The sequence below is a fragment of the Lissotriton helveticus genome, chromosome 5_1 (genome assembly GCF_964261635.1).
Source record: "Lissotriton helveticus chromosome 5_1, aLisHel1.1, whole genome shotgun sequence".
Lineage (NCBI taxonomy): Eukaryota > Metazoa > Chordata > Amphibia > Caudata > Salamandridae > Lissotriton > Lissotriton helveticus.
This window is the reverse complement of record NC_136065.1, coordinates 1,551,534,431-1,551,560,590: the sequence shown is the minus strand read 5'-3', so window position 1 is coordinate 1,551,560,590 and position 26,160 is coordinate 1,551,534,431. Positions and strand designations below refer to the sequence as shown.

The window sequence follows — 26,160 nt, the reverse complement described above, 5'->3', positions numbered from 1 at the left end:
TCCCAAATATAGGTGCATCCCTCATTCCTACTGGACATTTTACTACAACTTCATCTCCCCCATTTATTTGTGAAATTGTAACAACTTATATAATAGTATCCTTTGCCTTCTTTCTGCTTGTGTAACACTTTCTCACAACAGTGTGTTAAATTTAAAGCTTCATCGCTACGATTGACTGTATTTTTCCTAACTCAGAGAGGAAAAGCCTCGGTACAAGGCTTCAGTTTTTGAATAAACCAAAAGGCGTCACCTTTATAGCGGAGTGAGGCGTATACCACTATGTAATTTAATATCTTCTCTTCTATCTGTTAATATAGTTTTGGCCAATTATATAACTCCATTAAGATTTCTGTTATAATGCTCAATCACGCCATTATTTTTGGGAATGATATAAAGAACACCTTTTGTGAATTATACCTTGGTTATTCAAAAAGTCTGTTATCTGTTAGAATAAATCTATAATAGCTTTCTCTCCGAAACACACCTTTCAAAAATGTTATTACTGTAGTAGTAGTTATGTCCGTCTGCTGCTTCAGTTCAACTAGAAAACAGGCCCAAAAAAAGAGAGGAGGGACTGGGGCTTTTATAAGGTCCAGCAGATGTGCCCGTCAGTGGTGAAAACACAGAGTGTACTGTTCCTAAGTGGGAAGCTAGGTCTAGAAGGTGAAGGGGAGTGCTCTTTTTCGGAGCAAGGGCCCACACACACCCAAGAGGTATCATGCTTCATCATAGGGCAGCTCCTTATTTGGCCGGCTTTGCAATGCCCAACGGTCCCCTCGATGGGGCTCTTTGCCAGATATCTTCTCTTTTTTGCCGATGTATGTTGCAGGGATAAGTGGTGAAATGTGAGTAGAATGGGTGAAGGAAAAGTGTGTTAAATTTGGCTAAATGGATCCGGACAGGTGATAAAGTTTTAACTCTAGGTTCCCTTTTTCAAGGATAATAATGTGATGTGAGCGTACAATAGATGTAGTGATCTATTTAGCTACAAAGGTAGTGGATAACAAGGTAAATATGTTTCATGCCTATTACAGGCCATAATGGATCATGGCATTTCATCAGGACCAGAAAGACCTAATTCTACTCTTCACAAGGATGGGGGGAATTGAAAAATGTGTGAGTCATGCACTGTGAATAATATACAAAAACATACATTAAAAATATGTCCTGTATTCTTTACATAGACATGAGGAACATTTCCTGAGGATAGACATAGATAGTGAGGAACAAAAAGGTGCAAAGATTACATTAAAAACAAGTGTTCGTATGTCGACCCAGTTGGAAGTAGTCACAGGCAAACTGGTGTGGGCGCCATAGGTATACAGGTGTGAGTTGATACAAACAAGACCAGTGTCGCTGCCTGTTTGGCAAATGAATATATATATTTTTAATAAGTGAGATACACAGTCGACACTCCAATGGTGAGCCCAGTCCAAGCTTCCCACTTATTCACCAGTGAAAAGAAGGTGGTGTTTTGAAACTAGCCATAGTGCTGGGCAGGTAAGAGTCTACCTCCCAGTGAGTATACCAGTGAGGGACATGGGGCAGCATTGTGATAGCTGGCCGATACAGCAGTGCAGACATGTGCATACCTCCAAGTTTGATGGTACGGTGGGGTAAGGTGCGGGGGGGAGATGGAGGAAAAAGGATGGGAATGGGAGGGAAAGGAAACGGAAAACTCACTAGGACAGGAACTTACCCGTGCATAAAATCAGGGATGGGTCCAATCGCACCGGTCAGAGAGTACCCTGCGCGGCGTATCGTCACTGCTGTAGGGGAAAACGAGCGGAATCAGTGAGGAGGCCAGGCGTAGAAGGGATGGAGGCCGGTTAGCATGCCTGCATGTTGTGGTCACTGCCCAGGGCTGCAGGGGCCCAGCTCTACAGTTGGGGGCAGCGGTAAACAAGCAGTTACGGCATCGATGCTCACAGTGGCTCTCAACCTACCTAAGGCCCTACTGGTAACGGAGTGAATGCGTCGTGGAGGAAATCTCTGAAGTACTTCCTGGTTATGCGCCATGGAGCTGGGACGGTAACCCAGTGTGTTGGGGAGTCAATGCCATGATGGGAGTGGCAGTCGGCACGGGGGAGTGTGGGGGGGGGGGGCGGGGATTCCTCAGAGTAGATGATGGTCATCCTGACTGGGGGCGGTTCAGGTGGGGATTTCCAGAGCAGTGGATGAAAGGGGGGGGCACAGAGTCTGGTCAGAGGAGGAAAAGGTACACGGGCTGTGGGGAAAATTACTCTGGAAGGAAAATGACAGAGGGGATACCACCTTGATGGGGGCCTAGGCCGGGGTCCAGGTGTAAACAGTGCCAGGGCGTGGGGTAGGAGTTGGTTGGTAAGGGGTGAGGAATAGGGATGGGTGAGAAAAAAGAGGGGAAACTAAGAGGGGGGATGGGTAAAAGAGGGAGGAGGAGAGGAAAAGGGGTAAGGGAAGGAGGAGAGACACGGGATAGCATCTGGCCATATACACAAGGGGCATAAGGGAGGGGGCTCAGTGGTGTCAGAACTCTGCAAAAAGGCCAGTGAGTATGAATACGGGTAGTGTCTATAATGAGACCTCGCCCCATGGTATGTCATCGTTAAGGCCATGAATGTATATGGAGAGTCGGAACACCCATTGTCCTTATAAAACAGATTATCACTGCAGATGGTAGTCCAGTGGAGATTATCCACGGTATGACCACTCTCAATATAGTGGGTACTCCTTTTGGTAATAAATCTCCTGCATCACACATTGCTGCGGTGTTCAGTGATTCTGATCTTCACCGCTCTGGTGGTCATACCGACAGTTTGTTTTCTACACGGGCATGTGATCATATAAACACAGCTTTTGGTATTGCAGCTAGTGTGTTAGCGTTGTACCCATGGTTTGGAGGTGTCAAAATGTAGTTCTTTGGAAGCCTGTGTGAGCGTACATAAACTGCATGATCCGCATGGGTAATTTACGTTCCTTAACTGGAGGGAGACTCCACAGTGTCTGTTGGGTGACAGGTCTGTAGGTTTTTGGTCTGGTGTGGGCAATGGTGTCTCTTGAGATCTCTGGCAAAGGGCCCCCTTTAGGGGCCCGTTGGGCATTGCAGCACCGGCCCAACAAGGAGCTGCCGGATGATGAAGCATGATACCTTTTGGGTGTGTGTGGACCCTTGCTCCTAAAAGGAGCACTCCCCTCCACATGCTAGACCTAGCTTGCCACTTAGGAGCAGTACACTCTGTGTTTTCACAACTAGAAAACATGTCCATAAGAACTAGTATGTACACTACCTAAGAGCCACCTGATAATGGTCCAGTAATATCAAATGAAATTGGCTTGCTGGAAATTCTTATATTTATGTAGAATAGTTATGTTCCATCCTTTTCAGCTCTCTAAAGAAAAAAGCTATAGAATATTGAGAACCATTGTTCATCTGCTTAAGAACAGCTCTAATCCCTTTCGCAGTGGCATTAGTGACAAGACAACATGAAAAACTAGCGTTAAACAATTCAACTTTGGTTTATTCTTTAAGTAAACTCTTGTTCACTTCCATCATTTCAGTGAAATTGCATACGTTTATTTACTGATTGCTGAATAGCTATGGTTATGTTTGCAAAATGTGGGCTAAAGCGTGCATAGCATTCTGCCATCCATAGAAAATGTATACCTCTTTTTTCATTAGACTAAGACATTTTTTGATGATTTTAACCAAGTGCGTTTGAGGTTTAATTCCATCCCCTGAAATGATATGACCTGGATAGTCTATTTCAGATTTGTCAAACATACTTGCTTGCTTTAAGTATCAATCCTTTATTTCCTTTAATCACAAAGACACCTGATACCCTGTCTACATGTAGTTGTGTTGTTCGAGTGCACTGGAAGATGCTAGATTATCATCTTGGAAAAACTGTATTACCTTCATGCCATCAAAGAAGCATTACATAATTCTTTGAAAACTTTGAAAACAGATTAAATAAGAAGTTACGTTTTTTGACTTTTCACTCAGTTTAACTTGGCAGTAAACATGCATTTGATGAATGACATTGGGATAAAGAGTAAATCCTAGAAACGTTTGATATGGCCAACTGAGTATAGTATCTCTTACCAAAGGAACCTACACTTTACCCTTTGTTATGTTTCTTTTGAATTCAATTAAGGCATCACAATGTCCTCTGAGCACAATGGGTTTACCCCCAAGACTATACAGCTTTACTGCAGGATATTTCAACAATCTCCTTAAACAGTGTGATGTAATCTTTATCAGAAATGAGGGCAAGTCTTCGACCGAAATCCAACATCATATTTACTTTGATGCCATTTATGAGGACAGTATCAAGCGCATGTTCACAGTCTGAAATCACAAAGCAATTCTCACTACCGTATACTTGTAACTCTAGAGCTTCCATTTCAGGGACAACTTCTTGCACTTTGTCACTAGAATTTATACCTTTTCCAACATATGGCAAAATGCTCCTTTCTGCCGCAATTTTTATAATAAATGTTAATTGCAGGGCATTCTTTATGGTTAGTCATGTGACCTGGGTTACCACAATGATAACAAGCCCCTCTGAATTTAAAGCGATCTTTGAAATTTGAAGTTATTGTCGGCTTAAACTCAGCTGCTTGACTGACTAAACAAATTAAATGGCTTACCTTCATGTAATTCTGCTATGCATGTTAGGAAGTACTCAAACCGTTTAGCAATAATTAAGCCACCAAAGCATAAACTGATCTCAAATTCTTCCTTAAGTACTGTCCCCAAAGTTGCAAGTGGATTGTACATTTCTTAGTGTTATTACATAATCACCCATAAGTGGTCTATTGTTTTGGATGCATTTCCCAAAGGAGAAATCTTTCCAAAATTGTTGAAATTTCAGGTAAGTAATATAAGTAATGTATATCTAGTTTTCTAATACATATTAGATTTGATCCTCAAACTCTATAATAGTATGAAAAACGTTTTTTTCCATTTAAGCCTGTTTTGAATAGGTTCTCTTGGAAATAGCCAACAAATGGCGGTGGAGCAATATTTTGCAAAATGAATTAAACAATTGGAAATGAGTAACATAAAAAAGAAAGGAAGGAAGAAATATATATATATATATATATATATATTTCTTCCTTCCTTTCTTTTATATATATATGACCAAGAACACTTCCCAACAAAAGAAAGTCTGTGGCCACTTAGGGGGAACACAGCCGTGAATCTTTATTTGCAGGAAAGCACAATGGCGTAGATGGGCGTATGCATTTCAGCCTTGTGGCCTCTTCAGCGCCCAGCGTGTTTCACAGGAGAATAATGCGCCGCTCACCAGTTCTGCCCCACCCAGTTCAGGTATATGCTGTGGTTAGCTCCTCCCCCAAACTGTGATCCGTATCACCTGCTTGGGTCCTCTGATGTAATGACGAACTACTGATCCCAGCATGCAGCAGATTGCCAGGATCCCCACGTTTCTGCGGGAATAGCAGGACTGTTTGGCAGCTCTCTCCTCGTGTCCCGCACTGCCTGTCACAAACAAGATCTCCTTGTGTCCCCCAAGACTGCACCACCATCGCATTCAGGTATGTTTGTCCACGGGGGCTATGTCGCCCAGTGCGGAGTTCCATGACTCCATCACCGCTTCCTTTCCTCCCGTCTGCAGTGGTGTGCTCGATCCTTCCGTTAACACGGATTCAAAGAAAGTTGTGCCAGAGCACAGCGTCGCCAGAGTAGATCGGGCCAACTTGTGTGCAGGGGTCCCAGTAGCACTACTCTGGCTCGTAGTGCGAAATATGACCAAGAACACTTCCCAACAAAAGAAAGTCTGGGGCCACTTAGGGGGAACACAGCCGTGAATCTTTATTTGCAGGAAAGCACAATGGCGTAGATGGGCGTATGCATTTCAGCCTTGTGGCCTCTTCAGCGCCCAGCGTGTTTCACAGGAGAATAATGCGCCGCTCACCAGTTCTGTCCCACCCAGTTCCGGTATATGCTGTGGTTAGCCCCTCCCCCAAACTGTGATCCGTATCACCTGCTTGGGTCCTCTGATGTAATGACGAACTACTGATCCCAGCATGCAGCAGATTGCCAGGATCCCCACGTTTCTGCGGGAATAGCAGGACTGTTTGGCAGCTCTCTCCTCGTGTCCCGCACTGCCTGCCACAAACAAGATCTCCTTGTGTCCCCCAAGACTGCACCACCATCGCATTCAGGTATGTTTGTCCACGGGGGCTATGTCGCCCAGTGCGGAGTTCCATGACTCCATCACCGCTTCCTTTCCTCCCGTCTGCAGTAGTGTGCTCGATCCTTCCGTTAACACGGATTCAAAGAAAGTTGTGCCAGAGCACAGCGTCGCCAGAGTAGATCGGGCCAACTTGTGTGCAGGGGTCCCAGTAGCACTACTCTGGCTCGTAGTGCGAAATATGACCAAGAACACTTCCCAACAAAAGAAAGTCTGGGGCCACTTAGGGGGAACACAGCCGTGAATCTTTATTTGCAGGAAAGCACAATGGCGTCAATAGAGCCATTAGTTCTGAGAGAAGTCTGTGAGGCGCACTCTGGCAGCTGGTGCTGGCGTTGAAGGAAGACTGAACGTTTCAAATTATTGCAATACCAAAACAAGACTGCCACTGGGTAATTAATTATATATATATATATATATATATATATATATATATATATATATATATATATATTGCATCTTCGAAGTTCAAAGTACCAGCACTCACGGGAGCTCGTAACCCAAATTTTATTGGGGTTTAGATACACACAAGACGCGTTTCGGCGACTGCCTTTTTCAATATCAACCGGCAGCCCGAGACAGCGTAATTTAAATACAAATACAAAATTCATTGGTGGGTTAGGAGTGTTAGGAGTGTCAACATCAACATGGGACTACCGTCCTAGTTGAATTCCATTTCGGCCATCTTAAAAATGCAAAGAAGCATACCTAATTAATATCAATGTTGCTTGGATGCATTCAGTGAAGCAATATCTCTCCCTGAATGGGCACACATATACATTTCATGTCTCATGGTTTATTACATGATCTGGATACATTCATATTAAGCCCATATAATGGGCATATCCTAAACATAAAACCTGTATGTCAAAACAGCACAATTTATATATATAACACCCCTTCACCCACCGAACAAGTGAAAAATTCCCCTCAATTCAACATAATACGGATCCCAATGCTTGAATCTTACAAATGTATTGCTAACTCTTTCCCACTGTTTAATCCATGGGGCATTCTTGTTTGTATGTCTATATTATATCTAGACTCCAAACTCTGAAGCTTTAACTGTCTATCCCAACCTCTTATATCTCTGGGCACATGGTGCAAGTAGAAATAGTGTAACAGGTCCCTGTTACTGCTGTGATGGCTTTCAAAGGGCCTTGCCACCGGATAAGTGACATCCTTGGTGGCAATGACTCTGAGATGTTCCAAAATCCTTATTTTAGTCAGATGTATAGTGCTTCCGATATACCTCAGTCCACACGGACATACTAAACAGTATACCTTGTGGCTGGTATTGCAATTCATGAATTTCCCAATTGGTTTAGGAGTCTTAAGCCCAGGTACCTCATAAGATAAACCTTGTGACTGGTCTTGCAGGCCTTGCATCTCCTGCAAGGGAAAAAACCCTTTATTAGGCCAAAACATGATGGTCTGTTCTCTTTCACATAGTGGCTTTGTACCAAATGATCTTTTAGTGACCGTGCAATATTTTGCATAATGAATTAAACAACTGGAAATGAGAAACAAAAAAGAAAGGAAGAAATATATATGTAGCCATTCGGTCTGAGAGACGTCTGGGAGGCGCAATCTGGCAGCTGGTGCTGGCAGGGAAGGAAGACTGAACATTTCTATATATCCAAATTTCAACTGCAATAATGCGGTCACCAGTGTTGGTATTTATTTCAGGTTACGTGACCAAGCTCGTTCTGCGAGTGAAACTCGTAACCTGAAATAAATACCAACACTGGTGTTTGCAACATGTTACTTTTGGCACGCTCCGCCAACACTGTGCGATCCTCTGCGAGGGCAGGGGAAGGCAGAAGGAGCACACACACACACGCACACACGCATGCACACACACACAAATCCCCCCCCCCCCCCCCCCCCCCTTTGGCACTAAAGTAATTTTTGGGTTTGCTTATAACTTTGTTGTCTTTTGACGAATCCTCACTTTGCCATTATGGGATATTTGATGTATACAACCTTGTAGATTCGTACACTGCTTCTAAAATGGTATTGCAGGCAAGTAACCTTTTCTTATGTGAACTCCCTAAAGGAATGCATCTTAAAATTCAGCTCAAATTATACTATGAGTTAGCAACACAGGATTGGGTAATAAGGTACCCTTGTAGCTGACCAGTTTTTTTCAAAAGCAATGTAAGGAATTGTTTTTCACTTTATGCTTGTTCTGTATTTTGTAACGTCATGTGTTTAATTTTCCAAATGAACCATTTTAAGTTGGAATGGTTTGTGTCCAACTTTATTCCTGACCTAACGCAGGTATTTAAAACCTCTTACTTGGCAGCCTTTGCACTGGTATTGACAAAATATGTAGTCATAGGTAGGTGATGGAAGAGCATTAAAGTAAATATTACATTAAGAGAAGGCGCATGTGGTTTGCTTGAACTACCTGGACCGTTCTACCACCCTTTTATGTTTTACTGTCTGGCTTTTCTTCAAACGCAGGTTTTCATGGACTCGGAATGGGAAGTTCTTCAATGTGGCAAAAGATCCCCGGGTTTCCATGAGGGGACGCTCTGGGACATTGGTCATTGACTTTCACAGCGGGGGTCAACAGGAGGAGTATGAGGGAGAGTACCAGTGCTTCGCCCGCAATGATCATGGAACAGCGATCTCCAACAAGATTGTGCTGCAGGTGTCTCGTGAGTACTGCTGTTGTGGCTCTTCAGGGAGTTGAAGGTGGTAGGCATGATTTCCAACAGGTTCCTGCAGCGGGTGTGTGTAAGAAAGGTTTTGAAGGATCTGGAGACACCCATTAATCCAAACTATTTTTGCTGATGGCTTCCTGGGGAAGATTTACACACATAGTATCCATTAACATTCTGTTTTGGGTATTTCAGTGCTAATGTTGGGCTAAGAGGGGAACTGCCTTTCAAGCAAGATACTTCTGGAAATGTCCTTTCAGTTGTGCTGTTTTGGGACTCACTGGGATTTGAATTTTGGTGGAGGATGTAGGAGGTACACATTATTCAGCAATATCCTACTGTAGCTCTCGATAGGTACTGCTTAGCACCTATGGGATAGATGAATGTAACAATATTGCAATTGATCCTGTGTACTGTTGCTTCTACATATATAACTATTTACAAAAGTTCTTCTGCCAGTGACTCTGGAAGTTGCGGTTGGCTAAAGGGCAAACGTGATAAGTTATTAAGCTGTAACTTTAGTTCTCCATTATCAGTATCTTCATCAGGTTTATACCCCCTCTCCCAGAAGTAACTATGAATGCTTGTTAAAATATTTTTAGAATCAATGGATCAAAATAAAACATAACAAGTGCTTTCAAGTGTTATGGGCACCCTGCACTTTGTTAGGGCCATTAGCCTCCGACAACATAAAGCTTGACGCCAGCAAGTCTCCTGGTTCCATTTCAAGGGAGTGGACTATTGCAGTCAGCACATATCCATTTGGTCCAGCCAGCTTCTGAGACAAAGAGCATTGGGGCCATTGGAAGCTAACCATAAGAGAAACCGGGGCAGAACCCTGCAAAGTCCCACTGTAGCAGCAATGAAAAGGAAATTGTTACTCAAGGAAAGTAACATTGTTGCCTCAGTCACATTAATAGTAAGGGCCCCTCCTTGAACCTGTCATTGGCTGATCTCGGTGACGGACCCGCACCTTGCCTGCCAGTGGTGTCTTGAGTGCAACCATGACCCAAAGTCGTGCTCAGATTGCCGGGCCATGAATCCGATGGCCTTGTGGGAGCGGTCCCTCAAAGTCATGGTTGCCTGGTGTGCGACTCTGCGTCACTCGAAGTCCCGTTCAAGAGGAAGTCCGGGAAGTGGTCATCCCCCCAATCCGAGTCCCCGAGACACTCTGGTAAGTTGAAGCACAAGAAGAAGATGTCGAAGAGGTCTTTGACTTCTCCTTGTCCATCTTCGAACAAGATGAGGGTGCATCGACAATTAAGGCCTGCCTCCGCAGTAGAGCCAGCGCCGGTGCCGACTCCACGTCTCCCGACTTTACGGGAGCCGGAGTGAACTCCGCCCAAGTGAAAGAGTTCTTGAGACCATGCACCTCATATTTGGGCGGCCCCACCCATCTGGCGCCTTTGGGCCCGCTAATCTGCGACTGTGGCTCCGGCTCCAGTGTACCCCATAGGATCTATTCCTGGATCCAGACTTTCGCCGGTCGTACCAACTCGACCTTCACCGCCGCTGTTCCTGATGTTGACGCTCCCAGACCCATCGGCTCCCATTGGGTGCCATTCTCATTTTGATCTCTGACTCCGGCTTGGAGCCGGATAAGCGTCGCCCGACTCCGGCGCCGACAGGAGCCTTGCCTCCTAGATTAGAGCCTCAGCCCTTTTCCCGTGGTTTAGGCCTCGGGGAAGAATTGGAGGCACCCCTGGACCCTGGAGAATAGCAGCCAAATGAGGAGGTCCCTAGCATGGACTGGTGTAAGGGACTGGGTGAACCCAGTGGACTGGATACTTCTCCATATACTGGTATGCTTTCTCCTTCTACTGTGGCTACTGAGGAGGGAGCCTCGTATACAATGGTGTTGCGGAGGGTGGCTGAGGTCCTTGACTTTCAGTTGCCCTTGGTGGCAGTCAAGGCTAACATCTTTACCGAGATGCTGCAAACGTGAGTCACCCGTTCAATGATGCCCTCGCTGACTTCCTTTTAATGAGTTGGTTCAAACACAACACAGGGGCTCCTGTGAATGGGACAATTGCCTTCCGCCACTGTTTTGCTCCAGGGGACCGAAACTTCCATACTCAACACCCTACACCAGAGAGCTTGTTGGTCCAAGCCTCAACATTCCGTGGCTCATTCCCTACTGCCCCCAGGATAGGCAATCCAAGAGGCAGGACTCACTGGGGAAGAAGGTGTTTTCTTCCACCAGCCTGGTATTGCAGTCTGTGAACACCGCATGCCTATTGGGCCGTTATTCCCATACTCTGTGGGACATGGTTGCGCAAGTGCTGCCACTGGTCCTGGAGGAGGCCCGGGTTGTACTCTCTCAGTCTGGCCGATGGGAATGGGAGAGACACAGCAAAGTTAACTATTCGCTGTGGAATTGACACAAATGACTCACTAAGCAGAGCGGTTTCATCAATGATGTTTCTGAGGCACCACGCCTGGTTGAGGACAACTGGATTTTCAGGGGATGTCCAGCAACATGCCCTTCGATGGCACCCGACTCTTCGGAGACAAGGCAGATTCGGTGCTGGAGTGCTTCAAGATGTCTCTATGACTGGCTGTTGCAGACTCGCCTCAGGCTGTCGTCTCCCACCTCCACACTACGGTGAACCCCTTGCATTCACTCGGGTTCACTGTCAACGGAAACTAAAACCATGACCCACAGGAGAACGTACCATATTTATTTTAAAGCATTTCCCAGGCTCGAGCTTTTGCCCTAAAGACAGGAATTGCAGTGCTGTTTAGAGGCTGCTTGGATGGTTGCAGTTTGTATGTATCCCATAATCTACAAAGCCTGTAGGTGGTTGTTATTATTTTTTACATTTTGTGGTGTGTAAAATGTTAAACAGTAGAAGTAAGAAGCATTATTTTTATGTTTTTATTTTTTATGAACAAATAATATATCTTTGACTGCTCATTATCACAATTTCCACCCCAATAATGTAAAAATAAAAACGATGGCAAAAGAAAGAATCACCGACAGTTTCACAAAACGTTACTAAATATTTTTCAAAAAATCAGTAATATTCATTGCATTGTGTGTCACCAGTTATAGTTATTTCAAGTAACTCTAATTTTCACCTAACTATAACGTTACTTTAACCTTTGTTTTTTCACAGAAAATATACTCTCTCTCTCTCTCTCTCTCTCTCTCTCTCTCTCTCTCTTTCTCTCTCTCTCTGGATATTATGTAATATTACAGGTTAAAAATCACCGGAGTAAAAAATTCATTGCTGGCGAATTGGACCTGAGGTCAGGATTGCAGCAGCGCTTTGCTGCAGCCCACGCGCGCTCTCTCAGCGCTACTCTGGATTTTAATCATCCCGTTTTTTACTTTCTTTAATTTTACTTTCTTTTTCCCCTGGTTTTAATCTCAGGGTCTCTGGCCACTCACCCGCACTCTAATTGTTTGGATACCCACCGCTGTTTAGCGGGTCCGGTTCCGGGGAGGCAGAGGGCGGGGAGCGCCATGTTGTAGTGGTGTGTTTCTCTGAGCGCCATCTTTGAGCGTCCTCACGCTCGTGGACTGGGGGAGCTGCCTATTTAAGGCGGAGCCGCCTTAGTATCAGCCTGGCGAATTGGACCTGAGGTCAGGATTGCAGCAGCGCTTTGCTGCAGCCCACGCGCGCTCTCTCAGCGCTACTCTGGATTTTAATCATCCCGTTTTTTATTTTCTTTAATTTTACTTTCTTATTCCCCTGGTTTTAATCTCAGGGTCTCTGGCCACTCACCCGCACTCTAATTGTTTGGATACCCACCGCTGTTTAGCGGGTCCGGTTCCGGGGAGGCAGAGGGCGGGGAGCGCCATCTTGTAGTGGTGTGTTTCTCTGAGCGCCATCTTTGAGCGTCCTCACGCTCGTGGACTGGGGGAGCTGCCTATTTAAGGCGGAGCCGCCTTAGTATCAGCCTGGCGAATTGGACCTGAGGTCAGGATTGCAGCAGCGCTTTGCTGCAGCCCACGCGCGCTCTCTCAGCGCTACTCTGGATTTTAATCATCCCGTTTTTTATTTTCTTTAATTTTACTTTCTTATTCCCCTGGTTTTAATCTCAGGGTCTCTGGCCACTCACCCGCACTCTAATTGTTTGGATACCCACCGCTGTTTAGCGGGTCCGGTTCCGGGGAGGCAGAGGGCGGGGAGCGCCATCTTGTAGTGGTGTGTTTCTCTGAGCGCCATCTTTGAGCGTCCTCACGCTCGTGGACTGGGGGAGCTGCCTATTTAAGGCGGAGCCGCCTTAGTATCAGCCTGGCGAATTGGACCTGAGGTCAGGATTGCAGCAGCGCTTTGCTGCAGCCCACGCGCGCTCTCTCAGCGCTACTCTGGATTTTAATCATCCCGTTTTTTATTTTCTTTAATTTTACTTTCTTATTCCCCTGGTTTTAATCTCAGGGTCTCTGGCCACTCACCCGCACTCTAATTGTTTGGATACACACCGCTGTTTAGCGGGTCCGGTTCCGGGGAGGCAGAGGGCGGGGAGCGCCATCTTGTAGTGGTGTGTTTCTCTGAGCGCCATCTTTGAGCGTCCTCACGCTCGTGGACTGGGGGAGCTGCCTATTTAAAGCTCGCCTGATGGCGCGCAGCGGTGACGCGCAGCGGGCGTGCCTTCTCTGTGCCTGAGTCGTGCCAGAGTCCTGCCCGTCTGCGCTCGTCAGCGTCTCGGAGGGCGGCGAGGCGGCGTGGTAGGCTTTTTAGCTTGTTCGGTGTTTTTAGATATTGTGAGTTATGTTATGTTATTCAGCTAGCGAGTTATCTGCACTCAGGCATTCTGCGCCTGCATGCCATCATGTCTTCCCGGGCGGTCGGTCGCTGAGGAAGGGCTGTTCGGGGTGTGGTTGGAATCTTTTCCCTAAGGAGGATGGTGCTGCCGGATGTAACTCACCCCAGTACCCCTGTTATCTGCTCAACACCAGATCACTCAGCAAGCATTCCACAGACATCTGGAATTTGCTAACAGACTCTAAAATCATGTGTCTGTTTCTCACCGAGACATGGCTGAGTGATAGCTCCGCCCCCGATGTTGCCGCTGCTATACCTCCAAATTATACCATCTTTAGGAGAGATAGAGATAACGGCAGAGGTGGTGGAGTAGCGATTATAGTGGATAACAGCATCCCCTGCCGGACTTTCGCGGTGGAGACCATTGCTGGCTCCGAGGCCCTTGGTTTCACCCTTAAATTGTCCCCTTGCCAAACCTGTTCTGGGATCATTATCTACAGGGCTCCTGGTCCGCTGGGCACCTTCTTCGATGACCTGCAGGCCGCTCTTTCTGTGCCGTGTCTCAGATCTGAGCACTGTATCCTTCTGGGAGATTTTAATCTACACATGGATAAACCCCTAGACGCTGATACCATCAAGCTTTCTGACATGGTGTGTCCATTTGGGATGTCCCCTTATGTGGTCAGTCCTACGCATGTTAAAGGCCATGTGTTGGATCAGATCTTTTCCACCAGGACTATAGAGGCATCTTCTCCTATGCCAGTCCTGTGGACCGACCATTATCTGATCAGATTCTGCATCTTAGCTACAGTCTCATCTGGTTCTAGAGGGGTGACTGACGCAACAAGACGGTCCCGACCTTTCCACCGAGTCACGGCGGACATGCTAGCCGACGCTCTTGTTCGTTATCCCTGTCAGCTTACAGGTTTCCTGGAACAGGACCTGGAACTGTTTCAGAAATGGCTGTCCATGAGATTGGAGGAGTTCGCCCCAGGCAAGCCGAGTAAGGCTGCGGGTCAACAGATATCGGCCCCTTGGTTTACCCCACTCTTGGCCTCAATGCGTCAAGACTGTAAGAGGGCAGAGAGGGCTTGGAGACGAAGATATGATCCCGAAGATAAGAGCAAATATAAGGAGCTTATCTATGTCTATCATAAGCACATCTTTGAGGCAAAAAAGGTGTACTTAGAGCGTAGAATTGATGCCGCCGAATGCATGAGCAAGGAAATTTTTAAAGTTGTACGGGAATTTGTGTCACCTGTATCCGGCACACCTACTCATGCTCATAGCGCAGTCTGGATCAGCCAACTTGGTGAATTTTTTACCAATAAAATTAAACTCATTCAGGGCTCTTTTCCGGCACCTTCTCCTCTGGCTGACCCCCCAGTATCTGGGCTTTCTGCTGCAGAGGCGGCGGGTCCTCTGCTCTGGATTTTTCCGTCTATCTCCCATGCTTCCTCTTTGAATCTGCTCTCTCGGCTCAAATCGGGCTCGCCGCTTGACCCCTGCCCTGCCAAGTGCTTGGGGAAAATTGCACCGGCAGTCAACACTCTGATCAATCCTATGCTCAATGCCTCCCTGTCTTCCGGAGAGGTACCTGATTCTTGGAAGCATGCCCTTATCCTCCCGCTGCTGAAGAAACCATCTTTAGACCCTCTTGCACATGCGAACTATAGACCAATCTCCCTCCTCCCCTCGCTGGCTAAAGTGATCGAGAAGCACGTGCACCTCTCTATTTCCACCTTTATAGAGAGTAATAACATTCTGCACGACTCTCAGTCGGGCTTCCGTGCTAATTTTAGCACGGAGACGGCTCTTCTTGAGATCACTGATGCTATCCGCGAGATATTGGATGGAGGGGGAAAAGCCATCTTGGTCATGCTGGACTTGTCGGCGGCTTTCGACACCGTGCCCCACGCCGGTCTCCTTTTAAGACTCTGGGAGATAGGCTTTCGTGGGACGGTGTTGGATTGGTTTAAGTCGTTCCTGACCAACCGCCGGCAAGTGGTCTGGGCACCGCCGTTCTCCGCCGAAATGCCGCCGCTCGAGGTGGGGGTTCCTCAGGGGTCCATCCTGAGCCCCACCCTTTTTAATATCTATATGGCCCCTCTTGCGGCGGTGGCGGAGTCTTTTGGTGCCCAGATCATCTCCTACGCGGATGATACGCAGCTTCTTTTTTCATGTGGCAAGGGGGAGGATTTCGACGGCGGGCGGATTCGGGAATGCCTGGAAGCCGTTTTTGAGTGGTTTCAGGGACATAGTCTGAAGTGCAACTCAGACAAATCCGAGTTGCTCTTCTTCGGCTGCTCTCCCGACCCGGCTTGGAAGTCATGGTGGCCGTGTGATATGTCCCCTCCTTCCACGGTTGCAGTAAAGGCGAAGAATCTTGGCTTCTTGTGCGATGTCGACCTTTCCCTGAGACCTCAGATCATTGGGCTGACGGGGAAATGTTTCGGCATCCTCAGGATGCTACGAAAATTTCTCCCTTTGCTGTCCTTTCATCACAAAAGAATAACGGTGCAGGCCTTGATAGGATCACGCCTCGATTACGTGAACGCGCTTTATTTGGGCCTTCCTAAATATTTGATGGCCCGTCTGCAGGTGGTGCAGAACTCGGCGGCCAGAGCCATCTTTGGACTTCCCCGGAGGGCGCGGGCCTCGGAGCTTTTGGAGCAACTCCATTGGCTTCCGATGGCCAAGAGAGTCACGTTTAAAACCTTGACTCTGGCTTTTAAGGCGCTCCACGGAATTGGTCCTCACTATCTCCGTAAGCGGATAGCCTTCTATGTCCCCAGAAGAGCTCTCAGGTCTGCCTTCGAGGCCAAAGCGGTGGTTCCTTCCATTAGGCGCTCTCGAATCGGAGGTCGCTCTTTTTGGTACCTTGCGCCTCGGTGCTGGAACGATCTCCCTCGATTCTTAAGACTGATGACCAATCTGTTAGCCTTTAGAAAGGAGCTAAAGACCTGGCTTTTCACTCTGTAATCTGTGTCTTTTCTGGATCACTGTTATGCTGTACCTAACCTTGTTTCACTCTTCGCCAAAGCGCCGGGACACTCCTCCGAGTAGCCGTGCGCTATAGAAGAGCTAATTTAACATAACATAACATAACATTGCACATTCACTGAAGGGCAGATTACTCATTGCAGGCACTTACAGAGCAGAAAGCGTACTTCACACAGTCAAAGCAGAATACATAATGCACACACCATTGTAGTACTTATGCACTACTGAGCTGAAACAATCAGTTCTCAACACGGGCACACACTATGAAAGGGGGAGTAAGCACACACCATTAGCAGAGTAATCACTTCATGCTTTCAGAACAGTGCACTGTGCAGCATCTTTGAATATGTTAAGAGTATTAAAGGGTTGAATTTAGAACCAATGACCTGCTCGAACATTGTCACTATTTGCATTTGTTTTTTGTGCTTGTGCAGGTTCCCCTCTGTGGCCGAAGGAGAACCTGGACCCAGTGGTGGTGCAGGAAGGCTCCCCTCTGATCCTGCAGTGCAACCCCCCACCCGGGTTACCCCCACCACACATCTTCTGGATGAGCAGCTGTGAGTGATGATATCTAGCACATTAAAAATAATAGTTTACTATATTAATTGATTGTATTATTCTTGAATGGTTGAGAACATATGTTCTGCGCAAATTAGCATAATATGTACAGGCCTCTGTACAGAGTAGTGGTGCTAAAGGCAGTGCAACACTGACCCCTCTATTGGACAGTGCACCTAAAGTAGCATATCTCTGGACTCTGCGATAACTAGAAGAACATCCCCAGGTCTCTGCACAGACCAGTGCAGCTATAGAAACATATTGTCCATGATCTCAGCAGAGCAGTGAAGTTTATAGCAGGATGTAACCTTGGCATGCCATTAACCGATGCAGGCAGAAGCACAGCATCACTTGGGCTTGGAGCAGACCGGAGAGAAAACAACATGGCATCTCCAACTCTACGTAGAACAGTTCAGCTATATACCAATCTAATCAATACTCTCTGCAGAACACTACATCTTAAATGAAGATGTAACCTTGACATGCCTCTATACAGTGCAGGTATAGTAGAGCATCTGTGCAGCCCAGAATGGGAATATCATGGCATTTCTGGGGGTCTGTACACACAGAAGCAGGTATAGAACATTATTGTCACTGCTCTTAGCGTTGGTGTGAAACCTATTGCAGAATATGACCTGGGCTATCCACTGAACAGTGTAGTCTTAGTAGGTTGTCATTGGTTCTTTAAGGCATCCAGAGTGCGAATAGAACAGCATCTCTAGGGCTATGAGCAGACCTGTGCTACTAAAAAGGACATCATCTCTGCTCTCTGCAGAACAGTGCAGCTTATGTTAGGTTGCCACCTGGGCTATCCACAGAAACATGCAGCTGTAGTAGGATATCTTTAATGCTCTGAGCAGTTCAGGATCGGAGTATTAGGTATATCCAGGGCTCTGCACAGACCAGTGCATGTCTAAAAATATATTCTCTCGTAGGGGATTTCCATGTACTCCCCCCCCCCCGAGCACTTTATCTAGTATAAGTTCTTAAGTGTTGAAATTCGCCTTTCTTCGGGAAGACCTTGAAAAGTCAGTGGTCAGAGTTTTGAAATGGCAGAAGAAACGATTGTAATAATATTTGCCCTCAGTACATTAATTTTTTGTAGTAGCACAGAAAAAAGAACCTTCGCAAACCTTATTGCTATGTGAAACAGAATTGAAAAAGGAACAGGACAATGAAGCCCATATGCTGCCATTTTAAGGAAAGACAAAATTAGGCTGTGCCTGTAAGAGCAGAGAGACCATCAATAACCCATCATCTTCAGCCAGAGGCAGTTACCTCAGTACTTTTTTCCAACTACTACTAACAGGACCTTTGGAGCCCTGAACGCAATCTTTTTAGGCTTTTTCTCCAATTTACATCTTCAAAGTTCACTGTTTTTGCTTCACTCAATGTCTTTTGTCTTTCTCTGTGGCGCAAAGTATTTTACTGATAGGAAAGAGGCTTTTTTCCCTATTTAAAATGCCATCTCTTTTCAACAAATGCCCTAGATGTGGCATACAAAAAAGCGCTAAATAGACCGACACAAAGTCTGAATTATTTGTCTACCATCCTCTCACCTCCTGCCTCCTGTGACATCTGCAAACCCTTCTCCAGACGTACCCTGCGTGACAGGGAGAAGATTCACCTGCTGGGAAGAGAAGAGAGGAGAAAACAGCAAGTAGCCACGGTGACCTCTAAGCAAGGGGGAGGTAAGTCCTCCACCCGAGCTCTTCCTTCAACCTCCAGTGGACATGGCAAGGTGGTCGATGTTGAGAGGAGGAACGGCTCTGACATGTTCACCGTCATTGACTGGCTCGTCGTCGCGTAAACTCCGACGCTCGATGTCTAGAACCACTCGAGCAATGTCGAGAGCTACTTCAGACCGTGGGCGGATGCCGAGACAGGTGTGGACGTCAAGGGATACCGAATCACCAGCACCGAGAGGTAGGAGGTCAGCATCAACAGCTAAACATCGACAACGAGATTGATCGACACTGAGAAGCCGATCTTCATTAAGTATTCTACGTCGACAGGGGTCGACGTTGAGGAGTTCATCGACGTCAAGGAGATGAAAACCCTCTAAAAAAAGGAGAATTTACTCCTCAACTGAGTCTCATTCCAGATCTCCATCACTGGTTCAGATAACTGCATCTCCCAACCTGGTCTCTCTTCGACCGGACTCAGCGGCTCCAACAGCTTCAATGCCTCTAGCGCTACCGGCTCTGCCTCCACTGCAAGTACCTCAGCTTCTGGTACTACCATCGCTACCAGCACTTGTCCTGCCTTCTCCTGTAGTACCTCAGGTCCCCATCACACCGGCACCTAGGAGATCACATTCAAGGACACGCCATTGTTCTCACCATGGGCACTCACGCTTCTCCATGAGATCACGCCATTCATGTCACCAATCTTACCACAGGTCAAGATCACGCTCACAACTCCATCCTCATAGAGATGCGTCTTCATCTACCAGAGGATACTCTGCTACATTGACAGACTCTCCTCAACCGCGTACCTCCAAATTGATGATTTCAGCACTTTTCAAGAGGTACCCATTCGAGGCGCATCGAAATTGATCATACCTATGGAGATCCCTACTCCATCGACTTCTGTCATCTTTGAGACCCTTCACCAACGCACAGCCTCTAGACCGTTACTTCCACTAGTACCAGGTTTTCTTGATCCAGCCATGGAATTGTTCCTTATGCCTGCTGCAGCAAAATCAGCACCATCAAGGCTCTAAAATAAATACCGACCTCCGGAACAGGATCCACTGTTCTTACTTGCCGATCATCCTCCCGACTCAGTTGTGATTTTAGTAGTACGAAAATATCACACCACATCACCATCTACTACTTCTCCCTCCGATAAGGAGAGCACAAAGTTGGACTTTTCAGGACGCAAGATTTGCAGCACCGCTGCTACGTCCATGAGAGCGGCCAGTGCCACAGCCCTCCTAGGAAGATACGACCGTGCCTTGTGGGATTCTTCACTTTGCGGATCATCTCCCAAATCGTCCAGGAGGGAGCTATGATCTCAAATCAAGTCATTAGCACTGCAGTGGATGCCTCAATTCTTGGCGCTCACAGTTACTACCACAGGATCTCTTTACGTCGACATGCATGGCTGCGATAGACATCGCTGAACACAGACGCCCAGTTACGTCTACAGAATGTACCTTTTTCCAGTTCCGCTCTCTTCGGCTCGCACGCAGACGATGAAATGGCAAAAATTAAGATGAAAGTGGAAGCCTTCAAAGCGGTGAGATTAGAAAAATCTAAGGAACAGCACCACTCATTTTGCCCGTACCACCGGAGTTACCCCTCTCAGAGGGTTCAAACCCCTCAATGGCAGTCCTACAGATCAGAACAATATCAGCGATCTTACCAGTCACAGCGCAAGACACACAGGGGACGAAACTCCCAACAAGCTAACCAGGGAATACAACTGCTGCAGCAAAATCCTGAATCGCCTCTTCCGCCTCTCTCGTTACCCCCTCAGGTAGGGAGAAGCATTGCCAATTATCTGGCAGAGTGGCAACACATAACAACAGACGCCTGGGGCTTGAATATTGTCAAACAGGGTTATCGTCTCAGATTTACTGCCCCACCACAATCCATTTTACCAAGGTCCTCCATGTCTCGCCTCAAGCTTTTGAAGGAGGAAGTTAACACTCTGTGCCACAAAAAAGCGATAGACCCAGTGCCTCCAAATCAACGAGGTCAAGGTGTCTACTCCAGATACTTCCTAGTGCAAAAGAAAAGCAGACAAAAGTTCAGACCTATTCTCGACCTTCGCTGCGCAAACAAGTGGATCCGGAAGGTAAAATTCAGAATGCTGGCTTTACATCAAATATACCACCAACTTCAACAGGGAGACTGGCTGACTCTGTTCAATAGATCTTCAAGACGCTTATTTTCATATCCCTATCACAAAGACCCATCAGAAATTCCGCAGGTTCGTCGTGGGACAAAACCACTACCAGTATGCACTTCTACCATTCGGCCTCAAGTCAGCGCCCAGGACCTTTTCCAAATGCATGGCGATTGTGGCAGCACACCTTCAGAAACACATATTCCTATCTGGACGATTGGCTGATCAAGGCATCCACCTTCACAGAAGCCCAGGAACATTTTCTATGGACGTGCCATCTGCTTCTTCGATTGGGTCTGCACGTCAATGTTCAAAAGTCCACGTCAGCTCCGGTTCAGATACGTCATTATTTTGGAGCTACCATCAACACTTTATAGGAAAAGGGGTTTCCTTCGGAGGAACGACGGTTATCCATTCTCCAAAAATTTATCAATCTGCAGCGGATAGTTCATGCATCAGTACGCATAGTCTCCTCGCTCCTCGGCTCGATGGCTTCCTGCATATGGCTGACCCCCAATACTCTCGTCCACTTGCGTCCTCTACGAGAGTTCTTGGAGGACCAGTGGAATTTGGAGGACAAGATCACCCTTTCAGATCACGCTGTAGCATCTCTCCAGTGGTGGTGTTTCCAGAAAAATCTCCTGGGGGGAATGCCTTTTCACAGTCAGCCACCAACACAGACCATGCTCACGGATGCCTCACTGCTCGGGTGGGTGGCCTACATGGATCACTTACAGATACAAGGACTATGGTCTCCGAGAGAACAGACATATCATATCAACCTTCTGCAACTCCGAGCAGAACACCTGGCACTCAAGGCTTTTCATCCGTCATTTACGACCAGCACCCTACTTGTTCAGATGGACAATGCAACCACCATGTACTACCTGAACAAGCAGGGGGTAACACGGTCCAGAGCCCTGTCACAAGAAGATCTTGCTCTGACTCATCGCCAGGAATCAAACACTGGTAGCTGCGCATCTGCCAGGGGTACAGAATATCCACGCAGATACACTCAGCAGGGTTTTCAACGTAAACCACTAGTGGGTGCTGAATGACGAAGTCGTGCAAGGTATCTTCAGCTTGTGGGGCACACCTTCTACAGATCTGTTCGTCACAGAAGAAAACAAAATATGCTGCGACTTCGCCTTCAGATTTTACCATCCAAGGCCACTAGGGAATGCCCTATGGATTGACTGGTCAAACAGATTTCTCTATGCTGTTCCTCCAGTACCACTGATACTGGCAGTCCTGTACAAACTGGTGTCCACGACAGTCAAGATGATTCTCATCGCCCCCAAATGGCCAAGACAACTGTGGTTCCCGGACATCTTTCACCGGTCTATTTGTCCACATCTCAGGTTGCCTTACAGACCGGACCTTCTCAAGAAGTTCAAAGGCCAACTGCTACATCCCAGCCTTTCACCCTTAGTTTGGCAGTATGGTTTCTGAGATAGCGCAGTATGGTCATTTAGGCCTATTGCAGGACTGTATGGACATTTTAACCCTTTCGCTGCGGCGGCTATTCCGCCGCAGTGCTAAGGGGCGGGGGGGGGGCGCGGCGCTCCGACGCTGGTGACGGAACCGCTCCGTCACGGCCCTCGGGTGAGCTGTGCTTGTGACTGAACGGTTCCGTCACGGCCCCGCCCGCTCAATAGAACGCACCGCGCAGGCGCGACAAGCTGGCCGTGACGGAACCTTTCCTTCACCAGCACAGCCCACCTGAGGGGCGTGACGGAGCGGTTCCGTCACCAGCGTGGGAGGGGTTAAAGGAAGTGAAGCAACCATCTACACAAGCAGCTTATACTTTTAAATGGAGGCGGTTTTGTATTTGGTGTTCCTCCAAACAGACCTATCCCACCTCTTGCCAGGAGGAAGTCATTCTCCCGCATCTATTACACCTGACCAAATCTGCCCTTCAATAGTCTTCCATCAGAGTCCACCTGTCTGATCTCACGGGATACAGGAAAAGTCCTTCACAAATTCTCTTTCTTGAGAATTCCAGTTATTAAAGATTTCATTCCTAGAGGGGTTAAAGAAAGTTTTTCCTCCCATTAGATGCCCTTCTTCACCATGGGAGTTGAACGTAGTACTTTATCGCCTCATGCTTGCTCCCTTTGAACCTATTCACAAAGCTTCATTACAGCATCTCACATGTAAAACTTATTTCCTGCTGGCCATTACGTCATCTAGGAGAGTTAGTGATATCCTGGACCTTTGCACCCATGAGCCTTACACAGCCTTCCACTCATCAAAAGTGGTGCTACGCACACATCCTAAGTTTCTCCCTAAAGTGGTCTCAGACTTCCACGTAAACCAGACTTATCTCTTTACCCACTTTCTTTCCAAAGCCTTTGTCTTCAGCGGAGAAAGTTCTCTACTCGCTGATGTTAAAACGGTACTAAAATTCTAATTGGACAATACCAAGACCATGCGTAGCTCACAACAGCTGTTTATCAATTATGGCCCAGTCCTCACAGGTTTAGCTAATTCTAAACTGTCGTAATCTAGGGGGATTGTCTCTTTTGAATTCTCTGCTGCTATCAGCTAGCCAACAAATCTCTTTCTGGTAGGCCCAAAGCTCACTCCACCAGAGGCAGGGCAGCTACTGCTGCTTTAATGGCGAATATTCCCTTAGACAGCTACTTGGAGGTCAATTCATACGTTCACTAGACATTACTGCCTGGACACAGATGCTAGGGCAGATGCTCAAGTAGGACAGGCATCCCTCAGAAACCTTTTTACTTAACAGGGTTCTTTCCTGGTGTTTTTCTGTCTACTCTGCCGCCCTAGGGAGGATGAGCTTGCTATTCTATTCAACGCTTATGACTATATATATATGATAGTCTTAAGCAGCCCTCCGCCCTCCCCGGTAGAGTGGCAAGATAATTTTCATGTTCCATTATTAGTGGTTTAGTATAGCCTTCAAAAAGAACTGTGATAACTGCGTCTGGCTGAGCATGATGGCATACTGGTGGTCTCTCTGCTCTTAAAGGCACAGCCTACTTTTTTCTTCACTTATAATGTCAGCCTATGGGCTACATTGTCCTGTACCTCTTCATCCCTATTTCTCGTAGCAAAAGGATTTGTGAAGGATCTTTTTTCGGGTGCCATTACAAAAAATTAATGTACTGAGAGCATATATTATCACAATTTCGTCTTTTGCCATTCCACAATGAAGAACTCTGACCATTGTAGCCAATAGGGCTGCATTATGACGTCCTTAAGTGAATTTTCAAGGCCTTCCCGGAGAAAGGCAAACGTCAGCACTTAAGAACTTATATTGGATGAAGTGCTCTGGGGTCCCCGCAGATGGGCGGGACTATTCAACGCTTATGACTATCATTGAAATACCCCTACAAAAGAACTGTAATTACAGGTAAGAAACTATACCTTATCAATACTCCTTGTCCAGCAGCGCAGTTTGTGGCAGAATGAGACATAAAGGGAACAATGCAGCTATGGTTGAGTATCACTGAGGCACTGAGCAGACAAGAGAGAGAATATCATGGTATACCACTGGGTTCTGTACAGACTGGAGCAGCTAAGCTCGATAATACTAGGGCTCTGAGCACAACAGTGCAGCCATCGAGCGCATTAGAAGGACATTGTGTAGGTTTTATTCAGATCCATGATGCTATAGAAGGGCAGAGCTGCGAGTCTGAGCAGGAATAGAATAGGGCTATGCTCATTCCATTGCATCTATAGCAGAGCAACCTGAAGGCACTGGAAATGGCAAACCATCTACAGGGGAGAATCTTGGGTGCAACAGTAACAGAGCATCATCTGCGTTCTATCAGAACTTTGAAGTTGATAAAAGGGCACCATCAATGCATTTACAGAATTGTGGCCTTTGACAGCATAACACTGGGGCACTGAATGGATCTAGAAAGCTTTTCATTTAATTACTTCTCTGCAATCTCTGATTTAAGTCACTGTCTGTTCTTCTTCTAGCCATGTCACCTATCATGCAGGATAAACGTGTGTCACAGGGGCTGAACGGAGACTTGTATTTCTCCAACGTACTCCTGCAGGACTCCAGGACTGACTACAGCTGTAGCGCTCGGTTTCACTTCACGCACACTATTCAACAGAAGAACCCCTTCAACCTGAAGGTCCTGACCAGTAAGTGTTCTTTCTTCGTGGGTCTGGAAGTCTGGGATATTCTTGCAGGGGGTCCATTCTTGCCGCCTATCTTTGTATGTATCAGCATTTATAGTAAGACTGTTGTCTTCATTAGCCTAATCCTTCAGACCATAGCTGGTTGTCATTAAACCCTCTCAAAGAATTTGGTGTGCCAGCATTTATATGAACCTCTTAATGTTCACAATGAAGCTCTATGCACAGCTAAGTCTCCTACATTCTGTATAATTTGGATGAACCATTTTTTTATCTTAAAGGGGGCCTTCGTCTGCCTTTGCCCATTCTTGTACATGCACCTCTCTCCAAGTCTTAGGGAACGGTCTGTAACTAGTTATTTCTCCCATTGATTCATGATAAAAAGGGTGCTTAGGTTTTGCCAGCATTTTTTTTATCAATTAGAGCTCCCTTGGTCTGATAACAGGGATTACAATTTGATCAATTGTGATAGGGAGTAACTTAGTAAAAAGTATGTAAGTCCTTCAGAAGTGAGAAATAAAAGGTTAATTTACAGCATTATTACCTTAGTGACAGACCTCATTAAGAAGAGCATCACACATTTTCAAATTTGTTTGAGATTAGTTGGGAAACTGTCCACTAGCCTGATAAAAGTACCATCAGAAAATGATGCTAGTGCACGTTTTATAGGCAGGAATGTTGCTAGTGGTGTCAATATGTATTGCTAATATAGTTCCTGTTTGCTTGAGCCTAAAACAGTTCTTTGGGCAAAGGGCAGAAAGCAAGTGTGTGGTCCCTTCCAATCAGCGGTCACACCTTGTTATTCACTTAAGGTTTCCTTCCGAATCCCAATCTCGAACCACTTTTAGATACAGGGTTAGCTGTCTTCAGAAGTAGTTATTACGATAGCCCTACGCTGAGATGACTTGAGCTGCATAAACAGATTTAGCACCACCTTAGGGAGAGGCAGTCAAAAAATTAGTAAGAGGAAGGAGAGTGCAGTTAGTGGAGGGTACAGCTTGGAAATTTACAGATGTGCAGGCCAACTTACTGTCAGTGGTTTGG

At 46.5% G+C, this 26,160-nt stretch overlaps 1 protein-coding gene across 1 annotated transcript in view; it reads left to right on the top strand.

Moving 5' to 3' along the window:
* NFASC (neurofascin) overlaps positions 1 to 26,160 on the top strand; it is a 639,840-nt gene that overhangs the window by 324,150 nt on the left and 289,530 nt on the right. Inside the window, exons 5-7 of the mRNA XM_078644633.1 lie at positions 8,667 to 8,863; positions 17,019 to 17,141; positions 24,952 to 25,122. Coding sequence (XP_078500759.1) covers positions 8,667 to 8,863; positions 17,019 to 17,141; positions 24,952 to 25,122 — 491 coding nt within the window. The remainder of the gene's footprint in view (positions 1 to 8,666; positions 8,864 to 17,018; positions 17,142 to 24,951; positions 25,123 to 26,160) is intronic.